This window comes from Equus quagga, unplaced genomic scaffold (assembly GCF_021613505.1).
Source record: "Equus quagga isolate Etosha38 unplaced genomic scaffold, UCLA_HA_Equagga_1.0 262_RagTag, whole genome shotgun sequence".
Taxonomy (NCBI): domain Eukaryota; kingdom Metazoa; phylum Chordata; class Mammalia; order Perissodactyla; family Equidae; genus Equus; species Equus quagga.
Genome location: NW_025799867.1, coordinates 631,422 through 654,864, shown reverse-complemented (window position 1 = coordinate 654,864; position 23,443 = coordinate 631,422). Strand labels below are relative to the sequence as shown.

The 23,443-nt window shown below is 49.6% G+C and overlaps 2 protein-coding genes across 8 annotated transcripts in view; both read left to right on the top strand.

Annotated features, from left to right (window-relative positions):
* LOC124233846 (tyrosine-protein kinase receptor UFO) overlaps window positions 1–15,577 on the top strand; it is a 28,141-nt gene extending 12,564 nt beyond the window's left edge. The window contains exons 9-20 of one of the 2 annotated variants that reach the window (XM_046651099.1): window positions 404–554; window positions 768–794; window positions 2,225–2,357; window positions 2,651–2,742; window positions 4,894–4,989; window positions 5,125–5,202; window positions 6,996–7,088; window positions 7,471–7,592; window positions 8,206–8,315; window positions 11,262–11,421; window positions 11,960–12,096; window positions 13,726–15,577. In XM_046651099.1, the coding sequence (XP_046507055.1) occupies window positions 404–554; window positions 768–794; window positions 2,225–2,357; window positions 2,651–2,742; window positions 4,894–4,989; window positions 5,125–5,202; window positions 6,996–7,088; window positions 7,471–7,592; window positions 8,206–8,315; window positions 11,262–11,421; window positions 11,960–12,096; window positions 13,726–14,077 (1,551 nt within the window). In that variant the 3' untranslated portion in view covers window positions 14,078–15,577. The remainder of the gene's footprint in view (window positions 1–403; window positions 555–767; window positions 795–2,224; window positions 2,358–2,650; window positions 2,743–4,893; window positions 4,990–5,124; window positions 5,203–6,995; window positions 7,089–7,470; window positions 7,593–8,205; window positions 8,316–11,261; window positions 11,422–11,959; window positions 12,097–13,725) is intronic. The other variant, XM_046651100.1, reaches the window with a different exon arrangement.
* A 711-nt stretch (window positions 15,578–16,288) lies between these two features.
* The window catches only part of LOC124233839 (heterogeneous nuclear ribonucleoprotein U-like protein 1), a 35,380-nt gene continuing 28,225 nt past the window's right edge, over window positions 16,289–23,443 (top strand). For 2 of the 6 annotated variants that reach the window (XM_046651088.1, XM_046651087.1), the window contains exons 1-2: window positions 17,870–18,302; window positions 21,919–22,044. In XM_046651088.1, coding sequence (XP_046507044.1) covers window positions 18,008–18,302; window positions 21,919–22,044 — 421 coding nt within the window. In that variant the 5' untranslated portion in view covers window positions 17,870–18,007. Of the gene's footprint in view, window positions 16,383–17,869; window positions 18,303–21,918; window positions 22,045–23,443 lie in introns of those variants that run through there. The other 4 variants (XM_046651092.1, XM_046651089.1, XM_046651090.1 and 1 more) reach the window with 3 other exon arrangements.

The following is a 23,443-nucleotide window of genomic DNA, read 5'->3' as shown; positions in this document are numbered from 1 at the left end:
CATCATGGTACTCTCTGAGCAAGCAGCACCCCTGGGGTAGAGAGATGGGGTGGGAAAGAGGATGGGGAGTTCGAAGGGGATGGAGAGATGAGGGTGAAAAGATGAGAATTCAGTTCTTCAGCAAAAGTACTGTGTGCCACGCACTGTGCTAGGACTTGAGGACACGGCAGTGAGTGAGACGAAGTCCTGGTCCTGGTGGAGCTGATACTTTGTTGGGCGCACAGGGATAGAGAACGGAGAGGGAAGGGTTGGGGATAGGAGATGAAGGGTGGGAGGAGGTAGATGATGAGAGGCTGGAGATAAGCAGAGGGCTTTGAGAAAGATGGGGAGTTGAGGCCAAGGCTAAAGGCTTACAAGTTAGGGGACTGGGGCTCTACCCTCATGTCACGTCTGGACGTCCTAGGTGCTAATGGACATAGGGCTAAAGCGAGAGGTGACCCTGGAGCTTCGGGGGGATGGGACTGTGCCCAACCTGACCGTGTGTGTGGCAGCCTACACTGCTGCTGGGGACGGACCATGGAGCCTCCCTGTGCTCCTGGAGCCCTGGCGCCCAGGTAACTCCAAAGCCATGCTCAGCCCCCTTCAGCCTATCCACAAGGACCTTGTCTCTCCAGATGCCCCTGACTTGCTCCCTGTACCTTTCAGTGTTACCCCAATCTAGGCTCTGGTCCTACCGGGAACCTTACTGAGAGCCTCACTCCCTCCCCTGTGTCACACAAGTCTTGTCCTCTCTGAGCGTATCCTCCCTCTGTCCTTTCTATTCACAGAGCAAGGACAGCCAATCCACCAGCTGGGTAAGGGCTTATGCACCCCCTCTACTCCCTCCCTTCCCTCAATGCCCAATGAGGATCCCATAAACACACACATACTCTTTGTATATCCCTTTCATGTTTCTCAAACTCATCACTCTAATTCTCTACTTCTTGGGTTTGTGTGGTCCTTGATGGAGGTGTCTGTAATGGCCCAGCACATTGTAGGTACTCAGTGAATGGAATATGGGTGGATGGATGGGTATATGGATGGAAGGAAGGATGGATGGATGGATGGATGGATGGGTAGATGGACAGGTGGGTAGATGGGTGGATGAATGAATAACTGGGTGGGTAGACGGATGGATAGATGGATGGATGGATGTACAGATGAGTTATCTCCCTCATATCTCAAATATTTCTTCAACAATTCTCAAATTCCTCCAACACCCATTGTACCCTCCTAGCACTATTACAGCCCGCCTCTTGTAAATCAATCCACAACCCTTACTTATTCCTCTCATGCCTTCCTACATTTCTTTGCATACCCTTTCCACACTAATCCCATCATCCTTTCACGTTCATCCCATTGTAATATTTCTTCTAATCACTCCCTCCTTTTTGCACACCCTTTCCATTCATACCATGCTCCTCATCTGCCCTTCCCATGCCTTTTACATTCTCATTGCACACTCCTCTCACACCGAAGTTATATCCTTACAAATCCCTGCTCACTCCTTGCATCTAAAACTCCTTGAATATTCCTCACTCACATACCACAAACTCCTCCAACATCCATCTGACACTCTGTACACACTCCTTTGCACACCACATTCCTTTGCACATTTACTTCACTCTCATCCCTCGCATTATGAAAACTCTTCTACAGTCACTACACACTCCTCAAAAATATTCCATGGCCATTTGTCCCAAGAGCCTCACACTCCTTGCATATTCTTTACACATGCCTCATGCACTCTTCCTACACTGCATGTATTCTCTCCCCTACTCACCTGTTTTTCTACGCCCTAGTCTGCCATCCTTGCACAATCATCATACATATCACACACACCTATACTACTTGAGATTTACTCACACACATTCCATGCTCATCCAGCCCTCCTTGCACACTCATAAATCATTCTGCACAAGCCTCTCACTCCCATCCCACACTCCTTCCACACTCATTGCACACTCCTCAAGTGTCCATCCCACTCTTAACTCACCCCACCACTCCCTCCCACTCTTAGCTCACCTCATCCCTCCTACGAGTTTCATGCTCCTACTTTAACACATACTCATAGCATATCCATCGCATGCCTTGCCCAGCCCAGTCTCCTTGATTATGTGAATGCACCTATCACATACTTCATCCAATATGTCCACATCTGCCTCCCTCCAACAACACCACCTTGGGTCCTGGGGAGCTGGATCAAGGGCCTCAGCCATGACCTGTCCCCCATACCCCCTGACAGTGAGTGAACCCCCAGCCCCTGCCTTCTCGTGGCCCTGGTGGTATGTACTGCTGGGAGCAGTTGTGGCTGCTGCCTGTGTCCTCATCTTGGCCCTGTTCCTCGTCCACCGGCGGAAGAAGGAGACGCGCTATGGGTGAGTTGGAACTACATGGGTAGGGAGGCCAATGTGGACTAGGATGGAGAGGCTGGAGGTGGGGACATCATCAGGAGGCTAGTGCAGGAGGAGAGATTACCAAGAATTAGGATGAGGGCAAGAGTCTGGAGAATGAAGGGAAGGCAGGAGGTAGCACACCAAGACATGCTCGGCAAATGCAGGAGGAGAGGGCAAGCAAGGCTTGGGGTTGGAATGATGCTTGCTCTCACTGCTTGTGGAAGGAGGGGGTTCCACATGGTTCTGCCCTGCTGTCATCTCTCGATTCTCCCCAGAGAGGTGTTTGAACCAACAGTGGAGAGGGGCGAGCTGGTGGTCAGATACCGCGTTCGCAAGTCCTACAGTCGGCGGACCACTGAAGCCACCTGTAAGTGAACCCGATGCCTCCCTGCCCTGGTTTGGGGCTAACAAGTGTAGAAGTTTGGGCCTGCTGGGCTTCTGTAGAAGCATGAATCAAAAGTTTCTGAAGGCCTTGGAATACTAGGATGTTAGAAGCACAGACTCTAAGAAAAACGGAATTGTTGAACCACACAGAACCTTAGAATAATAAAATCTTAGACACAGTAAATCTTAGAAACACCAGGGCTGGCCCGGTGGTGCAGCGGTTAAGTTCGCACATTCCGCTTCTCGGCGGCCTGGGGTTCGCTGGTTTGGATCCTGAGTGTGGACTTGGCACCGCTTGGCAAGCCATGCTGTGGTAGGCGTCCCACATATAAAGTAGAGGAAGATGGGCACAGATGTTAGCTCAGGGCCAGGCTTCCTCATCAAAAAGAGGAGGACTGGCAGTAGTTAGCTCAGGGCTAATCTTCCTCAAAAAAAAACAAACAAAACAAAAAACACCAAACCTCAGAATCATAGGATCTTAGAACAATGTAATCATGATAATGCTGGTGATAAAGATGATAATGACAATGATGAAGAAGATGCTGCTGCTGAGATAAGGTTGAGATATGATGATGGGGATGATGATGATATCAGCCAACCCTGGCACTTCCTATGTGACAGGTGCTGTTCTAGGCGCATTGTATATATCACTTAATTTAATCCTCACGACAACCCAATGAGGTAGGTGCGTTATCCCCTGCACTTCACAGATGAGGAAGCTGTGGCATAGAGTGGCTAAGTAACTTCCTCAAGGCCACACAGCTTGTAAGTTGGAGAGCTGGGATTCGAACCCAGGCACTTTTGCTCTGAAGCTCATCCCTTTACCTGCCTCTGGGAATTACAGAATGTTAGAGAGGTAGAATCAACCTTGGCCTGAAAAAGTATAGGCTCACTACTATAGACCCTCAGAATCTTGAAAATCATAGATTCCTAGAACTATCAACTTCCTGTTAGAAGATTATAGAGTTATGGAGGGTCCCATCTTTCCAATTGGGGAAACTTAAATCCAGAAAGAAAAGAGACAGAGTTAGGTCTCTTCCTAGCACACAGTGAGAAGGCTGCCAGGGCCCCAGGGAGATGTCCAGAGGGTCTGGGAAAGACATTTATTTAAGCAGAGAAGGAAAAGGAAGCGAGGAGGTCACAGTGATCTAATGGAATAATACGCCGCAGCAGTTCTCAAAGTGTGATCCGAGTCCCGGGGGCCCCAAGACCTTGGCAGGGGGTCCATGAGGTCGAACTATTTTCATAATAATACCAAGACATTACTTGCCCTTTTGCTCTTTCCTTCTCTGGTGAGCGTTCAATGGAGTTTTCCAGAGGCTTCCTAATGTGTGATGATGTCATCACTCTGACGGTCGATGGAACATGTGCTTGTATATTCTTGGGATTTAAAAATCTCTCCGTTTTAATTCTGAATTCAATAAATATCAATATAGATAACCCACATAAACAAAAGCTCTTTGCGGTCCTCAATAATTTTAAGAATGTAAAGAGATCCTGAGGCCAATAAGTTTGAGAACTGTTGCTATACCGCAATGAGAATGAATAAATTACAGTTACACTCAACAGCTACACTGCGACTATCTCATAGATGTCATGTTGAGTGAAAGAAGCCAGACACAAAAGAGAACATAGTAAGTGATTCCATGTTTATGACATCCCAAAACAGACAGGACTAATCTGTGGTCAGAGAAGTCAGGAAAATGACTACCCTGAGAGAACAGGTCATGGTCTGTTCTTGACCCGACTGCCAGTCACACAGTTGTGTTTGGTTTGGAAAATCCATTGAGCTTCTCAGTTATGATTTATGCAGATTATACTTCAATGAGAAGTTAATATTTTTAACAATTGACATGGCAGGACACTGACCAATCAGGTGCCTACTGGAGCAAGATTATGTGGCAGGCTTTAACCTCTTAGTTGCTATTCTGGGGGACGATTCAGGGAGCCTAGAAGAGGAGATAGGGTGGGGGTGGAGGGATGCCTAGGGCAGTAGCCATTTTTGTATGAATGCAGAAGTATTTTGGTATTTTAACAATGAATATATCCCTATTGGTGAGTGTCACCTGAATGTGAGCCCTGCTCCATGTCTCTGTCCATACACTGTCCTCCTCTCCCCTCATCACCAATGCAGTGAACAGCCTGGGCATCAGCGAAGAGCTGAAGGAGAAGCTGCGGGATGTGATGGTGGACCGGCATAAGGTGGCCCTGGGGAAGACCCTGGGAGAAGGTGAGTGCCCCCAGCACGTGTACACACATGCCCCTGAACCCTAAAGTCCTGCACTTCCTCTCCTAAACCCAACCACAGGGAATGCAGTCCCCACAGGCCTGCCTGAGGTCAATGTCTCCTTCTGGTCTCCCACAGGAGAGTTTGGAGCTGTGATGGAGGGCCAGCTCAACCAGGACGACTCCATCCTCAAGGTGGCTGTGAAGACAATGAAGAGTGAGTCTTCATTGTGTGATACATGTGCATACATGCATATATGCATATGCATACATACGCACCATTTGGGACCCCATTCTCTAAACCCACACTCCTTCCCTATGCCCCTAAGGAGGCAGAAATGCAGAAGAGTTAATGGCAAATTAGCCCTAGCATAGAATCTCAGTGTTTTCAGACAGGAAACGGAGTCCATGCCAGGTACTTCCACAGAAGGAATTTAATATGAGGAGATTACTACAGAGGTGTAGGAAGGACTGAAGGAAGAACTGGGGGCAGTGAGGCAACCTAGAGATTAGCAGCAGCAGTACTGTCACTTCCACCCGTGGACATGAAGGGCAGGGGGAGGAAGTGGTGTTACCGGATCCCATGGCCAGGGACACCTGGTGAGATTTGGGAATCACAGAGTTAGGAGCTACCTTGTGAGAGCTTAAAACACAAAGGAGGGGCTGGCCCGGTGGCGCAGCGGTTAAGTTCGCACGGTCTGCTTGTCCGCGGCCCAGGGTTCGCCAGTTCGGATCCCAGGTGCGGACATGGCACAACTTGGCAAAAGCCATGCTATGGCAGGCATCCCACGTATAAAGTAGAGGAAGATGGGCATGGGTGTTAGCTCAGGGCCAGTCTTCCTCAGCAAAAAGAGGAGGATTGGCAGTAGTTAGCTCAGGGCTAATCTTCCTCAAAAAAGAAAAAAAACACAAAGGAGACACAGCCACCACCAAGGCAATACTGGAAGTAGAAAGAGAGAGGGTCAAATACCCTGGCTTTTCCCCTCTTCCTGCCCACCTGCTAGTCTCCCTTCAGTGCTTCCTCTTGGCAAACTCTAACAGGAAATCAGCAGGAAAGGGAGCCTGGGAAATGTAGTTTTCAGGGGCCAGGCCCCTGTGATATGTGGCAGAGCAGGGAAAGGTCTGGAATGAGGCACACCTGGCTTCATCATTTATGTGCTGTGTGATCTCAGGCAAGTGACTTTCCCTCTCTGAGCCCCCCCCCTTCCTCATCTGGAATAAAGGATCATAATGTTCCTACCTTTGAGGGTGTTGTCAGGCAAAGCACTTAATACTGGGGATGGCAACAGTATGTGTAATTAATGTGGACTGCAACTATATTACTTAAATCATCAGAGAGAACAGGACCCAGTCCAGGGTCACACAGCATAGGATGTCCAGGGCCAAGTCCTTTCCACACAGAGAAGAAGCATAGAGGGTCAGGCTGGGGCTGGAAGTGAGGGAGGATTGATCCGTTCTGAATCACAGGAGCTAAAAGCGTGGGCTAAGGAGTCGTCACTCTCTCACTCATTCATTCATTATGGATCACCTCCTATGTACCAGGTTATATTCTCCACCTGGGTTTGAATCCCAGCTCTGCGACCTTGGGCAAGTCACGTTGCCTCTATGATCCAGTGTCCTGAATTGTAAAACAGGGATAATCCAGGGATCATATGGATCCCCAGGGCTGTGGGAAATGTGCTGGGAGCAGCCTAGCAGGGTGTGAGCACATGAACCCGAGAGCCAGACTGCTTGGGTTTGAATTCTGCCTGTACTACTGGCAAGCTGTGTGTGCCTAGGTAGGTTCCTTAACTATCCTGTGCCTTGGTTTCCCCATCTTTAAAGGAGGATAATAATAGTAGTACCTCAGGGGAGTAAAGGAGTTAATACATGTAAAGTGCTGAGCACAGCACCTGGGACTTACTAATCACGTCTGATGAAGATGATGATGATGATGAAGGAGAGGAGGAGGAGCGAAAGAGCCCTCCCTCTCCCTCCTTCCTCCTCATTCACCCTCTTCTCTCCCCTAAGTTGCCATCTGCACAAGGTCAGAGCTGGAGGACTTCCTGAGTGAAGCCGTCTGCATGAAGGAATTCGACCACCCCAACGTCATGAGGCTCATCGGTGAGGGAGGCGCGTTTAGAGGGTCCAGGTCCCATGGAGGCCGCATCAGAGGGAAGACCCCTCCCTCAGGCACTGGGAAAATCAAACCTCCAGGCTCCCTGTTCCCCCCTCCCTCAGAAATATCAAGCTCCCCCACCTCCTTCTGCTCTCTCTCAGCTTGGAATGTGACCTCTGACCTTTCCCAGAAATAGCTGAGGTCCCCAGGAGGGCTCAGGGAAACATGTCTGGGAACTGTGCTGGAAATGGCTCTGAAGCTCGGTCCCTGCCACCCCTCCCAACAATGTGGAGGCCAGATTTGACGGGGAGGGAGAGACAGAGCTGGGAGAGGGGATGGCTTCCCCTTCTGCCCAACTGGAGTGACAGGGCTACCTGGGGGGTTCAGGCGTCTGTTTCCAGGGTTCCGAACGAGAGGGCTTCCCGGCACCTGTGGTCATCTTACCTTTCATGAAACATGGAGACCTACACAGTTTCCTTCTCTATTCCCGGCTCGGGGACCAGCCAGTGGTGAGAGGCACTTAATCTTCTGGTCCACCAGTATACAGTGAGCACCCACCAGGGACCCAGGGCTGCTCAGACACTGGGAAGACATGGTGACCAAGAGCTTGTTCTCATGGAGCTGTCTGCCAGTGGGGGGACCACGCAATAAACAACTTAACAAATAAATAAGCGAGATAATTTAAGTGCTAGGAAGGAAATAGAGTGGGATGAATGATAGGGAACCCATGCAATTTGTTTGAGTGGCCAGGAAAGGTCTCACTGAGGAGGTGACCTTGAAGGAGGAGCCCGCTGGAGGGAGATGGGGAGATCTGGAGGAAGCAGTCCCAGCAGAGGGCACAGCACGGGCAAAGGCTCAGTGGTAGGAACAAGCATGGCTTGTTTGAAGACCAAAAAGGAGGCCCCTAGCCGGAGCATATGTTGAGAGCAAGAACAGTAGGGGATCCAGTTGGAGAGGAAGGCAGGAGGGGATTATACAGGGACTTCTTGGGAAGAAGTTGAGTTTAATTCTTGGAGCCATGGGAAACCACTGCAGAGCAGAGACAGGCACACACAGGAAGAGGGGCGGGAGGGATCTCGGGAACTCTGCTGACTTCTATTCCCACCTGCCCTGGCCCCTCAGTTCCTGCCCACTCAGATGCTGGTGAAGTTTATGGCAGACATTGCCAGTGGCATGGAGTATCTGAGTACCAAGAGATTCATACACCGGGATCTGGCCGCCAGAAACTGCATGTGAGTGTCAAGCCTTCCTGGGACCGCCCCCCTCCTTCAGAGTTCCTTACCTCCTTCCCAGGATGGAAGAGGGGGCAGGTCAGAACTCAGGACAGAGATAGAGAGGTCAGCAAGGGGTTTGGGGAAGGCTTCCTGGAGGAGGTGGGCCCTACACTGAGATTCTGGAGTATTTGGATGTGGAGAGAGAAGAGGCAAGAGGCTGGGCTCAGTAAGCAGCAGGGGGTGAGCAAAGGGACAGAGGTGACCGATGAGGGTGGTGACATTTGAGCCTCATCTCTGTCCCCCTCCATGCTGAGTGTCTTGCCTACGGCTGCCCTTGGAGAGAGGCCACATTGGATAAGGAGACCAGACCCTCCAGCAGTGCAATGGAAAAGCAGAAAATAGGCCAGAACTAGGGTGGGCGGTGTGTGTGTTTGTGTGTGTGTAAACAAACACAGGCTTAGAATATCAGCCTCATGACCATGTTTGGCTCATAGAAATTGGAGCTGGAGAATCAGAGAATCTTCTATAAGACGTGTAAATGGTCACAACTCTTGGGAATATGGAAATTTCTTTATTCCCCCCAAGTTTTGTTTTGGAAAAACCCAATCTACAGAAAAGTTGAAAGAATTGTACAACGAACACCCATATAGCCTCATTGTGGAGATTTTGTCACATTTCTCCTCTCTTGGCTGTCTTTCTCTCTCTCCTCTCACGACCACTGGAAGGTAAGTTGCTGAGATGGTGACACCTCACCCCTAAGTCTTCAGTAGGTATCTCCTAAAATAAGGACTTACGCCCAATCACAGTTCTGTTATCACAATTCTAATTAGATTAACAAAATAATTCTGTTACACTACCTAATATCCAATCCATATTTAAAAGCTTCCAATTGTCCTCCGAAATGTCTTTTAGGGCTATTTTTCCCCTGATCCAGGATCTATGCAAGGTTCCCACATGGCATTTGGTTGTTATGCCCCTTTGGTCTCTCTTAATCTACAATAGCCTCCCCCCACTGCCACCATCTTTGTATATTTTTATGGCATATTCTTTTGGAAGAGATCAGCCCAGTTGTCTTGTAGGATTTCCGTATATAAGATGTGTCTGTTTCCTTGTGGTGGCATTTGCCTTGTTCCTCTGTTCCCTGTATTTCCAGTTAACTGGAAAGTAGATATAAAGGATTGAATAGACTCAGTCAAAATGGAAATTTCTTTTTTTTTTCAGCAAGGAACATTGGCCCTTACCTAACATCTGTTGCCAATCTTCCTCTTTTTGCTTGAGGAAGATTGTCACTGAGCTAACATCTGCACCAATCTTCCTCTATTTTGTATGTGGGATGCCTCCACAGCATGGCTTCATGAGTGGTACATAGGTCCATGCCTGGAATCCAAACCCACGAACCCCAGGTCACTTAAGCAGAGCACACAAACTTAACCACTATGCCACCAGGCCAGCCCCCCAATCTTCCTCTTTTTGCTTGAGGAAGATTTCCCCTGAGCTAAGATCCATGCCAGTCCTCCTCTATTTTGTATGTGGGTCACCGCCACCACATGGTCACCTACAAGTGGTGTAGGTCTGCGCCTGGGAACTGAACCCCGCCTGCTGAAGCAGAGCATGCCAAACTTAACCACTAGGCCACAGGGCTGTCCCCTGGAATTTCCTTTATGTCTGTAACTTGAGCTAATCCTGGTCAAGCCCCCAGTGTAATAATGACACTGAGAATCAGAGTGGACAATCAAGTGTTATGCACCTGTCGTGCTTTCTGTTAAGTTGTTAAAATATTGAAATAGTTCATTACCACTTGACAGTTGGCCACAACCCCAAGCCTCACGTGCTCCTTAGCCACCAGCTTAGATGCCCAAGCATCACCCATCTCCATAGCCTTCTGTGATCCTCTGGACCTAGACCCAGCAAATTAAAGATTAATTCCTGGCTTATCAGGGGCCTCCAGGGTCTGTTTTGATTGGTCATTGCCCAGGCCCATCACTCTGGCAAGAAATAATCAATTCTTAAAAAAACAGAATCCCGGAAGCTCAGATGCAAGGACTCTTCTATTTACGTAAAGGACAAAACAAGCAAAAGTAATTCATGCCTTTAGAAGTGAAGATTGTGGTTACCCTTGGAGGGGTAATTACAGGAAGAGAGGTCTGGTCGTGTGTTTCTTTCTTTCTTTTTCATGTTTTAAAAAAACCAATGTGTATTTTGCATACACTAAAATATGCACATCTTATGTGTGCAGCTCAATGAATGTTTATTTGTCTATAGACCCACATAAACCACCACCACTAGATCAAGATAAAGAACATTTCTAGGCCCCACAGGCTCCCTTGTACCCTTCCCAGTTGCTGCCCCCGAGGGGTAACCACTGTTCTGGATAGACTTCTCTCACCATTGACTTCTGTCACCTGTTCTTAAGTGTCATATAAATGGAATCATGCAATTTGTACTCCTTTGTGTGCAGCTTCTTTCACTCAGTGTGATATTTTGAGATCGGTCCGTGTCATCGTGTGTCTCAGTAGTTCTTTTTCTCTGTTGTGTGGGATTCCATTAGACAGACGTCCTACGATGTTCTGTTTCTTAATCTGGGTTCTGGTTACACGGGTGTGTTTGTGAAAATTCAGTAAGCTGTTCACTTAAGAATTGTGCATCTTTCTATATAGAGAGTATACTTCGAGAAAACAGTTTTGTTTTTTAAATCAGAGAATCAAACCCAAAGAACCTAGGAAAGACCTTGGAATCTGGCAGAAAGCCAGAGCCCTCAGCAGCCCCTTATCCCCACCCTCATTTTACAGAGGAAACAAGAAGTAAAGCAGTTCCCTCCCAGTGTGGGGCGATCTGGGGAGACAGATCCCTAACCCCAAGCAGGACCGTCAAGGTGGGAGATGAAGAAGTGTCTGAGAGTGGAGGCAGGCTTCCTGGTGGAGGGGGCCGATGCCATGACCCTGTTCCTCTCCCCAATCTGGATAGGCTGAATGAGAACATGTCCGTGTGTGTGGCGGACTTTGGGCTCTCCAAGAAGATTTACAATGGGGACTACTACCGCCAGGGACGCATCGCCAAGATGCCAGTCAAGTGGATCGCCATTGAGAGTCTGGCTGACCGCGTCTACACCAGCAAGAGTGATGTGGTATGTGCGCCCCCTACAGGAGTAGGGAACAGTGGGCGGATGTGGCTTGATCATCTCACACACTGGGCTCACAGGGATGGAAGGGCTTCCCTGCACAGGGGCCTGTCCACATGGCCTAGGCATGTCTGGGGGTGCGGTGGGCATCTGTGAAACATGGTGCAGACATGCTGGGGATATGCACGTTGTTCATGTGTGTATGGTAGCAGGTCCATACATGGGACCTGTGGACAGTTTTGGTTAGGAGAGGCAGTGGTAAGTATGTATACATGTGTATAGCTAGGGTGTGGAGGGTGACACATGAGGTCATGTATCCCTGACGTGTGTAAATGTGTGCATGGGTGAGCATGTCTATGCATGCACAAAAGCTACCCCATGAGTGTGTACCTGTGCCAGAGTGTTTTGTGAATAGCGGTGATGTACCTACAAAGATAGTTGTGTATGCATGTGCACATAAGTGTGGGTGTACCCATGAACCTGTGTTTTGGGGGTCTCTTTATGCAGGAGAAACCCTCTAATTCCCCCCTCCTCCCCCCAACAGTGGTCCTTTGGGGTGACAATGTGGGAGATTGCCACACGGGGCCAAACCCCATATCCAGGAGTGGAGAACAGCGAGATTTATGACTACCTGCGCCAGGGAAACCGCCTGAAGCAGCCTGTGGACTGTCTGGATGGACTGTGAGGACCCTTAGGACTCCCCCCCAATCCAAGATTTCACTCCAAAACCCTGAGGACCCTACATGGCCCAAAATATCCAGGACTCTCTAAACCCAGCACAGAATCCCACAAACTGTTGAGGAACCCACTTGCCCCCTCACTCATGCTCTGCAGAACCACTGCTAGCCAACGGGGTGTAAATTAGCAAAAGGTGCCCTTTCCTCCTTTGCCTGGTACATGGAATGCAGGCTGGATCAGCCCCCTTGGCAGGTATCCACAAACAATGAATAACCTGCATAACCTTACCTGGGGGCCCTGCCTCTGAGACCCCCCCCCCACTCCCCGCAAATTCTAATTCATCCCAGACTCTTGAGCACCCAAGCTTCCCCCAGATGGTCTTCAATGCCCAGGACCCTCTGCGAAACCCTCTAGTTTGTTATATTGAGCTTCTCCAAACTCTCAGGTCTCCTCTGAGATGTTCTCAAGATCCTTTAGGACAGTGTTTATCAAACTTTGCCATCTCACGACACTCAGAGAAGAGCAGAACATTTATCCAGCACTTGGGGGTAAAGAGAAGATGTTGCTTGGATCAGGAGGGGATAGCCTGGGGATTTAGACTCCCCAGGTCCTTCTTGGGTGCTCCAAGAGCTGAGGGCAGCTAACATTTCTACAGAATTTACTAGAAGGCACTGTTTTAGGTGCTTTGCGGGTATTAATTCATTTGTTCCTTACATAGCCATATGAGGTAGATGGGTACCATTATTGTTCCCATTTAGAGATAAGGAAACTGAGGCCCACAAAGAGGGCGAATCACTTGCCAAAGGCTGCATAGCTGGTGAACTAGTTATCTATACCCCAAAATCCAGTAGCTAGAAAAAAAAAAACCCAACAAGCATTTATTACCTCACACAGTTTCCAAAGGTCAGGAGTCTGGGAACAGCTTAGCAGGGTGATTCTGGATCAGGGTTTCTAATGAGGTTACAGTCAAGATGTCAGCTGGGGCTGCGGCCATCTGAAGGTTGAGACTGGAAAGTGGCTTTCAAGGCGGCTCACTCCCATGGCTGTAGCAGGAGGCCTCAGTTCCTTGTCATGCAGTCCCCTCCATAGTGTTGCTTGAGCTTCCTCACAACATGGCGGCTGGCCTCCCCCAGATTAGCATTCCAAGAGAAAGAGCAAGGAAGAAGCCACAATGCCTTTTTTAACCTAGTCTCAGAAGTCACACACACCATCACTGCTGCCAAGTCAGAATCAAGTCACTAAGTCCAGTTCACACTCAAGGGGAAGGAAACTAGGCTCCATCTTTTCAAGGGAGGAATGGCAAAGAATTTGAGCACATATTTTAAATCAACACAGCTTGCAGGGCTTTGATGGCCAGAGACTGTTCTGGGGAGCCACACTGAGAAGCTCTGCTCTAGCAAGCGCTCACTAGAACACCACCCCATACCCAGAGAGGCTTTCCAAGATCCTTTCCAGCTCCTGAGTCTCTCAGAACAGCCCCCCACCCCAAAACTCTTGAGAATTCCCAAAAATCCATAGATGCCCCCAAACTGCTATGGTTCCCTCCAGTCCCATGAAATGCCCCCAGACTCCCAGAATGTTCCCCCTTCTGAGCCCCTGCTCAGTCTCCCACCCCTCACTTTGCTGCCCTAGGTATGTCCTGATGTCCCGGTGTTGGGAGCTAAACCCCCGGGACCGGCCAAGTTTTGCAGAGCTGCGAGAAGATCTGGAGAACACGCTGAAGGCCCTGCCCCCTGCCCAGGAGCCTGACGAAATCCTCTATGTCAACATGGATGAGGGTGTGGGTCATCCTGAACCACTTGGAGCTGCTGGAGGAGCTGACCCCCCAACACAGCCTGACCCTAAGGATTCCTGCAGCTGCCTCACTGCAGCCGAGGTCCATCCTGCTGGACGCTATGTCCTCTGCCCTTCCACAGCCCCTGGCCCCACCCTGCCTGCTGACAGGGGCTCCCCAGCATCCCCAGGGCAGGAGGATGGAGCCTGAGACAACCCTCTACCTGGGACTCCCTCTCAGGACCCAAGCTAGGCACTGCCACTGGGGGAACCCCCCCTACTGTCCCACTCCAGGCCTTACTCCCAACTGCAGCCCCTTCTTTCTACCTATTCCCCTTCCATCCCAGACAGATCCTCTCCCTTTTCCATGCCTTCATATCTGTGTGTAAAAGGAAGGGGTTGGACTGCAATCTCTAGGGGTCCTCCTGGGTCTAACATTCCACAATTCTAGATTCTATGGTTTAAAGAGTCTAGATTCAAAGGTTCTAGGTTTCAAAGATGCTATAAGTCTTTGGTTCTAAGGACCTGATATTCCAAAGTCTTTAATTTTAAAGTGCTAAGATTCTAGACATAGAAATTCTAAGGTCTATATTCTAAGGCTCTGAGATTCTGTGGTTCTAGATTTTTCTGGTTCTGAGATTCTTGATAAAGCCCACAAGATTTTGTAGCTAAAGCTCTAAGATTCTAATTCTTGGATCTAAGCCTCCATGATTCTAGATTTTATTTTTCTAGGATTCTGAATCCTTAGGGTGTAAGATTCTAGATTCTACAATTCTAAAAATTCTACAATTCTAGATATGGAGGTCCTAAGGCCTAATGTTCTAAAATTTGATGTTCTAAGCCTCAGAGTGTAAATCCTCTGGCTATAAGACTCCAAATCATAAGGCTTCAAGATTTTATCTTCTCAAGTTCTAAAATTCTAATCATGGTCAGTTATAGTTTCTAAGACTTTATGATCTTCGAAATTCTTGTTAGATTCTGGATCCTAAAGGTCTAAGATTCTAGAAACTGCAATTCAAAAGTTCTAAGAGTCTAAAGATGGAGGTTTTAAGGTCTCGTGATCTAAGATGTGATGTTCTAAGACTTAGTCTAAGAACCTAGATTGTACGTGTCTAAGATTCTAGATCATATGCTTCAAGATTCTAGATTATTAAATTCTAAGATTCTAATGTTGTTCTGTTCTATGTTCCAAGACACTCTAGATTCTATCGGTCCAAGATTCTGGATCCTTAGCAACTAAAGCATAAGACTCTACAGTTATTTGTGACTAATTAGATGACAAAGCTCTAATGATTTCTAATGTTGGACACCTTTAGGTTCCATGCTGCATTCTGCCTTTCTAGGATGCTAGTTATGGGTCTAAGAATTCACAGTTCTAAATCTTAAGATTTGAGGCACTGTAGTTCTAAGATTCAAATGTTGTAAGCTTCTAAAGGTCTAGAATTCCAAGGTACGATTCCAAGGTTCTAACCTTATATTCTTCTCTGTGACCCTCCCCTTCTTAGCCACCTCTGCTTCCTCCTCCCCTCCTGTAGGGGTGCGCCTCCCTCAAGCCTGTGCAATGCTTTAGGAGTGCCTCCTTTCCCCAGGGGACAATCTTTCTCCTTTTGGGTCATGCTGCCCCCCTGAGCCAGTCTCTCATGCCCCTGTACTGAGTGTGGACTCTGGCGCCTCCAGAGGGGCTCAGATCACATAAAACTTTGTAACCACACTTTTGTCTCTTGTCTCCACTCAGCTGTCATGTGGCCCCCCTCCCTGGCAACTCAGTTTCCCCTTCAGTAAAAAGAAAGGTTTGGTGGGGTCTAGGAGTTCTCCCCTCACTAAAGAGTGTAGAAATGAACATACACATAGACAAAAAGACATGCAAGCAAAGAAATGCAGGCTCTCTGAAACCCCTAGCAAGGAATAGGCACAGAGATATTCACACAGGGTCACACAGAGACACTCCTCCCCCTAAAGTAACAGACACGTGAATTAATGGACATAGGCACACCTGGTCACAAATACAGAGATACTGAAATTCAGACATATGAGTAACAGAGACACACAAAATTACATAGATACAAACATATTTACAAACACATGCACAGGCAGATATTCCCCAGGAATAGGAAGAAACTAGAGTAACACATATACAGACACAGAGTAAAGTGACACAAATACAAAGGGACATATAAAGTACAACAGGTACTCACAGACCCAAACGTTCAGATTCACATAGAAACACAGGCACAGAACACCTCCGATGACCACCAGCCCACAAAGGGACTCCTGCCAAACAAGCCCCCTGCGTTTTGCACTCATCGCGGGCACACGTTTCTGGGTGTGTCCGGCAGCAGATGGAGGAACCCTTGGCAGCGCCCGGACGCCCCCCGGTGGCGTCTGCTGAGAACGGTGAACAGTTCAATCCGGGCCACAAAGTTTTTTAGAACAAATCATCCTGGGAAGCTGGGGGGAGAGAGGAAGTCGGACGTGGGCGAGGGGCGGGGTGTCTGGACTGAAACCTCCGGGCCCACGTGAGTGTCTGTCCCGCTTCTGAGTGGGTGCTGTGTGTCTAGGTTGCTGTAGTGTAAGCTTGTCGTGTAACCGTCCTGTGTGTCTTTATCATTGGATGCCCTCTGCCCGTGCGGACCTTAGTGGGCACATCTAGTCTGCAGTTTGGTTTATTATCCCCTGTATTGAGGCATCTGACCTGATTCACGGCCATTTGTTTATCCGTGTTGTGTGTGCCTTTGTCTAAATAGAGGTCGTGTGTGGCTTTTGTGGGCTGAAGGTATGGCTCAGAGCGCAGCGGGCGTTTGCGCCATGTATCTCGATTGTGTATCTTACAGAAGTTTTGAGTCTTTTCAGTTAGAGGCAACAGGTGGTGCAGCGTTAGACATTGTGAAACTCTGTGGCGTTTGTATTTAGCAGCGTGAGGCGTAACTACGGACGTGTGTTTTTGAGCTTGTCAGTACAGACGCCAAACAGCCAGATGCACTGAAGAGCCGTTTAGAGGATTTGGGGTAGAGACCCGCGAACTTCTGGAGGTCTTCCCGGAGGGGAAGGCTCTATGGTCGCGTGCAGAGCGCCCATTCCACGTAAGAACCCAACCATAGAGAAGGATGGCCGCGAAGCTCAGATCGTGGAAAGAGGAGCCCTGTGAGCTGTACTATCAAAGGGGAGAGGGTGCGATTTCCTTTACAACTTTTCTCCCGTTGGTAGACTAGCTTCTATTTTCAAACCTGCAGGACTCTCTAAAGTCAAAGGGTTGCTTTTCATAAAGGCAACTGAGTTTTTTTCCAGATTAAGAATAATTAATCCACTTAATCTTTAATTCGTATACCTCCTACAGCGAAATTTGTGAGGCAGTCCGCTGAAGAATGGCCAATGTGGTTAGCTTTTCCTAAAGCGATTCAACTGTACAGGCTTTAGTGAGATAAAACGATAACTGCGATTGGTGGGCAGATTGTTTTGAAACCGCCCTAACGGCAAGGGGCGGGTCCTTCGTGGATTCATGTCTTTCCGGTTTCTTAGAGGCAACAGCGAAAGGAGGGGTCGACCGACCCTCCCTTTGATTGGTTCTAGTGGTTTTACCCGCTTGGACGCCTCTAGGGGCGGGAGATCTAGACCAATCAGGATATGTGTTACAGAGACACTAGTTTGATGAAAGGATCGCGCAGGAAAGGCCGTGTGGGGCGCCCATTCTGAGATCTCATCGCTGATTGGTCCAAGTCCTCACTCCTTTCCCTCATTTGATCCTACGGGAGCGGGCGCGCGGGCACTATCCAATCACCGCGCGCTCCGCCTCCTGCGTTTTCCCGCCCACTATTCCGGCCGCGGCATCAACGTAGGCCAACGCTTCCTCTTCGGCTGCTCCTGAGCCCTTTCATTGCCATTCTTTTGAAAGCCGCGCTCTCATTGGCTGGGTCTCTAGGCCCGCGCCCGTTGCCCTCACGAGGTGGCCAATTGGCACCCCTGTTGCATCGCACGGGGCAACCGGGGAGGGGGAGGCGGCGGCGGCGGCCATTTTGAGCCGCCGCCGCCATTGGAGTGGGGGGCCCCCCCCTTTCCCCCTTCGCCTCCTGACAGGAAAGGTTTAAGGGGGACAGAGCCCTGGAAGGCCGGGCCGGGCTCGGGGGCCGCCCCGGGGGCCCGGGCCATGGATGTGCGCCGTCTGAAGGTGAACGAACTTCGCGAGGAGCTGCAGCGCCGCGGCCTGGACACTCGCGGCCTCAAGGCCGAGCTTGCTGAGCGGCTGCAGGCGGCGCTGGAGGCCGAGGAGCCCGACGACGAGCGGGAGCTCGAGGCCGACGACGAACCGGGGCGACCCGGGCACAACAACGAGGAGGTCGAGACCGAGGGGGGCTCCGAGCTGGAGGGGACCGCGCAGCCACCGCCGCCCGGGCTGCAGCCGCACCCGGAGCCTGGCGGCTACTCGGGGCCGGACGGACATTGTGAGAGTGCGCGGGGCGGGGGCCGGGGAGCCCAGAGTCCGGGCCGAGGAAGGGCTGTGGGACGCGGGAGTCCGGCGCCCCAGGTCGGGGAGACGGTCTGAGGATTGGGGGATCCCGCCACCCGCCGCTGAAAAGGATCTGGGGACCAGGGCCTCGGGACGACCGGAGGGTGGATCCTGGCATTCGGTGCAGGGGAGATAGTGGAGTGGGGGCTCCCGGTTTCGGAGATGAGGATGATCTGAGGGGCGTAGAGCCTAGGGCTCGGGGGCCGTAAGCGGTGGTTTGTGGAGCCAAAGAGAGTCGGAAGAACAAGAGATTTTCTATTCAGGGGCAGAGGAGGGTTTTAGAAATGGGGATCCCAGGGTTTGGTACTGGGTGGGCTTGGGGGCTGTGCTAGCCCAGCCTTTGGGCTGGGTGTTGGGAGCCGCGTTTTCGGGCTGGGCAAGGAATGACCGGGTGTCCAGGGCTGAGAGAGTTTTGAGGATGGAGGATCCTGGAGTTTGCTGCTGGATGAGGTACTGGGAATTCTCATATTTGGTACTGGGGTGGCTTGGTGAGATGGGGGTGCTGATGTCTGGCCGGGGTGGGTCTGATGGACTGGGTACTCTGGTGTTTGGCTGGTGAGCGTTTAGGGGATGTGGGAGACCACTATGTGTTTGGACCGTGGGGGACCCACATCTGTCTGAGGATGGCCTGGGGGACTCTGAGATCCAGGGCTGGAAGGCCAGCCCCGAGGGAGGGACAACTTGGGCATTTGGTGCTAGGAAATCTGGGGACCTTCCGGTTGACTTCCAGAGGAAGCATAGGGAACCTTGATGTCTGGAGGCTGGCAGGGGGAGGAAGGATGCTTCACTGGACAAGGGACCTAGAGGACTAGAGCTGGGAAGGCTCTGAGGACAGATAACTCCGTGGCTATTGCTGAATGATCTTGGATTAACAATATAGACTGTTTGGTGAGCAGAGGTAGCTGGGATAGAGCGAGGCAGATAAGTTGGTGGAGTTTGAAGTCGATGGAGATCTGGGGGATAGAGGCTCCTTGTGAGTAGCACAGGAGTGTGTAGCTAGTCTAGCAAATATGGGGGAGGGGAGAGTGTAGAATGTGTAAGGAGAGAAAGAAAACCTGTTGACTTGGCTGGGGGCCTCAAGGTGGAGACCGGGGAGTGTTTCTGGGGCTGGGCGTCTCCAGAGAGGGCTCCTTGGTCCCCAGAAGCAGTTATTTGTGTGCCCAGGGATGGGGGTGCCTTAGGGGGTAGCAGAGAATCTCTGCATCAGCCAGAAGGTATGACTTGAACTGAGAGGGGATAGGGTAGGTCTGTGATTGTCTGAAGAGAGGAGACCCTGGTGTGGAAGGGAGTAAATCTGGAGTTACAAAGGGTGGCTTCCTAACAGGACCAGGGAATGGGGATTGGAGAGGGTCAGGAATAAGGAGAAAGTTCTCTGGTGTCCAGGATTTCTGGCATTTCTCTGAAAAGAGGGCACCCTGGGCCATGGGGCTAAGGGAATGAGAACAAGGGGTTCAGGGAAGAGACAAGATTTGGGGTGGGCATTGAGTACTTACTTGTTTGTGAGAGATGGGATCTCCTGGAGGGGAGCAACCTGAGTGTAGATTTGGGGTGGAGAGCAGCCTAGGGATTGTCCAGGACCCAGGTGCTGGGAAGAGTACTTCCCATTGCAGAGACCTGTGAAGGAAGGAGGAGTGGCCCAGCATGCACCTCTAGGGCAGGAAAGACCCTGTCAGGAATGCGTAGGAAAAGGGCCAATGGCCGGAGGTGTCTCTGGAGAGCGAGTTAGGTGCTCCAGAGCAGACTCTAGACTCAGACAGACTTTGTTTCAAACGTGACTCTATGACTTGGGTAAGTCACTTCACCTCTTTGAGCCCTTGTTTCCTTGTGTGTAAAATACGGATAATAGTGCCCCCAGGATTGTTGTGAATGAGATTACATGTGTAAGGGGCTTAGCACTGGGCCTGCCTATTGTTAGGAGATGGATGTTTTAGAGAGTGGACAAGGATCCCAGAATCATAGCTTCTCTAGGCGAAGCTGCCTGATTGGGCACAGGAGAGATTCTTGGGAAGAGAGGTGTGAGGCTTTGTGGGAAGAAGAGCACTGTGCTTGGAGCTTGGAAGAAACAGAATGATTTGAAAGGATCCCCTGTGTTCCAATTAAGGAGCTATTATTTCTTCTCCTCTCTCTTGCCCCCTACAGCAAAATCCTTTGAGCCGCCTTCATGCCACCCTCCAACCCTTCCTTCAGCCCCAGTAAACAGACCTGTAGCAAACCATGTAATCTGTTACTTTCCTCCCTTTGGGCTGCACCTAGTTTGTGCTCAGATGTATTTGTCCTCTGAGAAAGGATCCAATCAGTTAGCAGAATAGTCTCTCCTTCCCCGTGGTTCTCCCTCACTGGTCCTGGCACAGCCACTAGTAGGGCCCTAGAGGCACTTAGCAGAGCTTGCCCCTAGGGTGGAGAGCCTGCTTGCTGTTCATCCTAGGTTTCCATACTTCTCTCTGGGTTTGGCTGCAAGGTTCTCTTTGAGAGAGTTTCAGGTGTGGTACTCTGGTTTTAGTCCCACCCCTGAGCTTTCACATGTGTTATCCCAACCCCAGGAATGTTCTCTCCATTGTCATCACCAAGTTATTGCCTGTGTATCCTTTCTGTCGAGGCGTATTTGTTACTCTCTGGGGCCCTGTCTTAGCTCCTGGTACCTCTTTGTCGCCCTTAACACAATCATTATTACCTTTTTGTGTTTTAAGTATTTGTTTAATATGCGTCTGTCTCACTAAACTGAAGGCTTCAGTAGGACAAGCTTATTCTTAGGTGTATCCCAGGGTCTGGTGTGTAGTATGCACTCTGTGAGTCGTTAATGTTGTTATTGTCACCATCCTTCAGCTGAGCTTCTCCTGGATCCACAAGACACCTTCCTACTTAACTCCCAAGTATTTCAGGGCTTATCCCTAATGAGTCTGAAGGCCTCTATTTTCATGATTTCTGTTGTCTTAACAATTCCTTTCCTTCCTCCTCCATTTCCTCTTCAACTGAGATGGTTACCCTTTATCTTTGCAGCTATTGCAGGGTGCAAGAGATTCCTAAAGGGGGTTGGCTGTGCTGGTAGGATTAGTGAATTGGGCTGGGCAGAGGACTGGTTTGTGCTCTGAACAGTTTTTAAGGTTGTGCCCTGAAGGCAACTTCCTAAGCATTATACCATGTCAGAGAGCAGCTAGGCTGGTGGGGTTTTCAACTGTGCTCCAAGGAGTCCCAGGTGTCTGTAGAATTGCCTGCCGCCCTGGAGTGGGAACTTAGAGGGCAAGGTCAAGCTGGACCCCTTCTCTGACGCTCCCATCTTCTCGCTTTAAGCAGAACAGTTCTGTTTCAGTTGGTTGTGTATGTTGGGATTCTGTAGAACCCAGTCACAGATAGATCTCCAGCCTTTTGAGGGCCAAGAGGATACATCCTCAGGAAGTTGGGTCTGCTGACTGCCCAGATAGGCTTCCATCTCAAGGGGTTGTCACATCTTTTAGCCGCTGACAGATCCTAAGTGGGGAGGACATCGTGTAGCATAAAAAAGCCACCTCTAATCCCAAGAAGTACCCTTCTAACTGGCCATTTTTTATTTTAAGATGTCATGGACAATATTACCAGGCAGAACCAATTCTATGAGGCCCAGGTTATCAAGCAAGAGAACGAGTCAGGCTACGAGAGGAGACCGCTGGAAGTGGAGCAGCAGCAGCAGGCCTATTGCCCAGGTAGGAAAGTGCGTGCGGTACATCTCTTTGAGGGAAGTAGAATCTATAGGTGGCTCTTACCCTCTGCATAGAGCCTGTCTTCCCAGACAGACTTTGCATCTTCCTCTTGGCCGGTCTATTTGAGTTTGTCACTCTGGCAAGGCTTTTTTTTTTTGAAAGAAAGAACTTAGTCCCACTCCCAGGTATTGGGAGAGGGGCGTTTTCATGGTATCTGTTTTCACATGTTAGTGTCAACACCCTGGAGAGTTTAGATTTGGAAGCCAGTACCTGAGTCTTATTTAGAATCTTAGAATGTGTAAGCCAGAAAGGATCTTCTAAATCTAGTCTGGTATTTCCCGTGTTCTGAGGAATATTGTTTCAGGAGATATTATTGAGGACTTCTCAAAAAGGGTTCCTTGGCCAAACACATCTGGAAAATAAATGTAGCATATGTCGTGCCACCTCTGGGAGAGTCACTGTGCTTATTAGAACATTAAAGGCTCTAAGGAGTCCTGGATTGAAGAAAACTCTGTGTCACATTGTTTAAACACAAGATTTCCCAAACATGTAAGTATGTCTTTGCAGAACCAAGTTCCCCATAATGTTGATTTGGGAAACACAGACATAATCTAGCTTTCTCCTTCCCATTTTACAGATTGGGGAGGTGGTTTGTCTGATGGCAGAACTGGAGTTAGAACTCAGGAAACTGGCTCCTGGGCCTCTGCTCTTGGTTAATAAGGAGCGTTCCTCACTATTTGTGTCCTACTGTTTGGAAAGCTGAGTCCCACTGTTGAGTAATGACAGAGCAAGAATTGACTCCCAGTCTTGTGCTTCTTTCAATGTGTTGTGGCCCTGGTGCCCTTTCTTAGCGAATCTCCTTGATTCTATCTAATTCCATTCTGGTTCATCCACAAAGTGAAATCCCCAGACATTTCTTGTGCGTGGCTCAGGATTTTAGTGAATGTAGGTTAAACTGCAGATTCGTGTCAGGCTCTGTGAGACTTTTGGGATCGTTTGGCCCAAGGAGAGTATTTTTTGTGCCATTATCAACAGGCATTTATCAGGCCTTCATGTGAGCTCAGTGCTGTGCTGGGAACCATGGAGGCTGTCTTCAGATGGGTGAGCCCCATCCCTACCATGGAGAACCAGGAGCTCTATCTGAGAGGCGTGTTCTGCATGCCAAAACTAGGACGTGATCCAGGGTAGTCTTGGGTTGAGTGCTGAAATGAGTGGACATGAGTGATCCACAGCACCAAGCATAGATGCTGTGGGAGAAATGAAGCTGGGGTGAATCCACGGTTTGTTCTCGGTTAGGTGCTGATTCTTAGAGTCTGCCTGAGACCAGAACTTTCCTGTGGCCCACAACACGTTGTTCCATCTTGACTTCCTCTATATGTTATGACTTACTGAGGCCGTCACA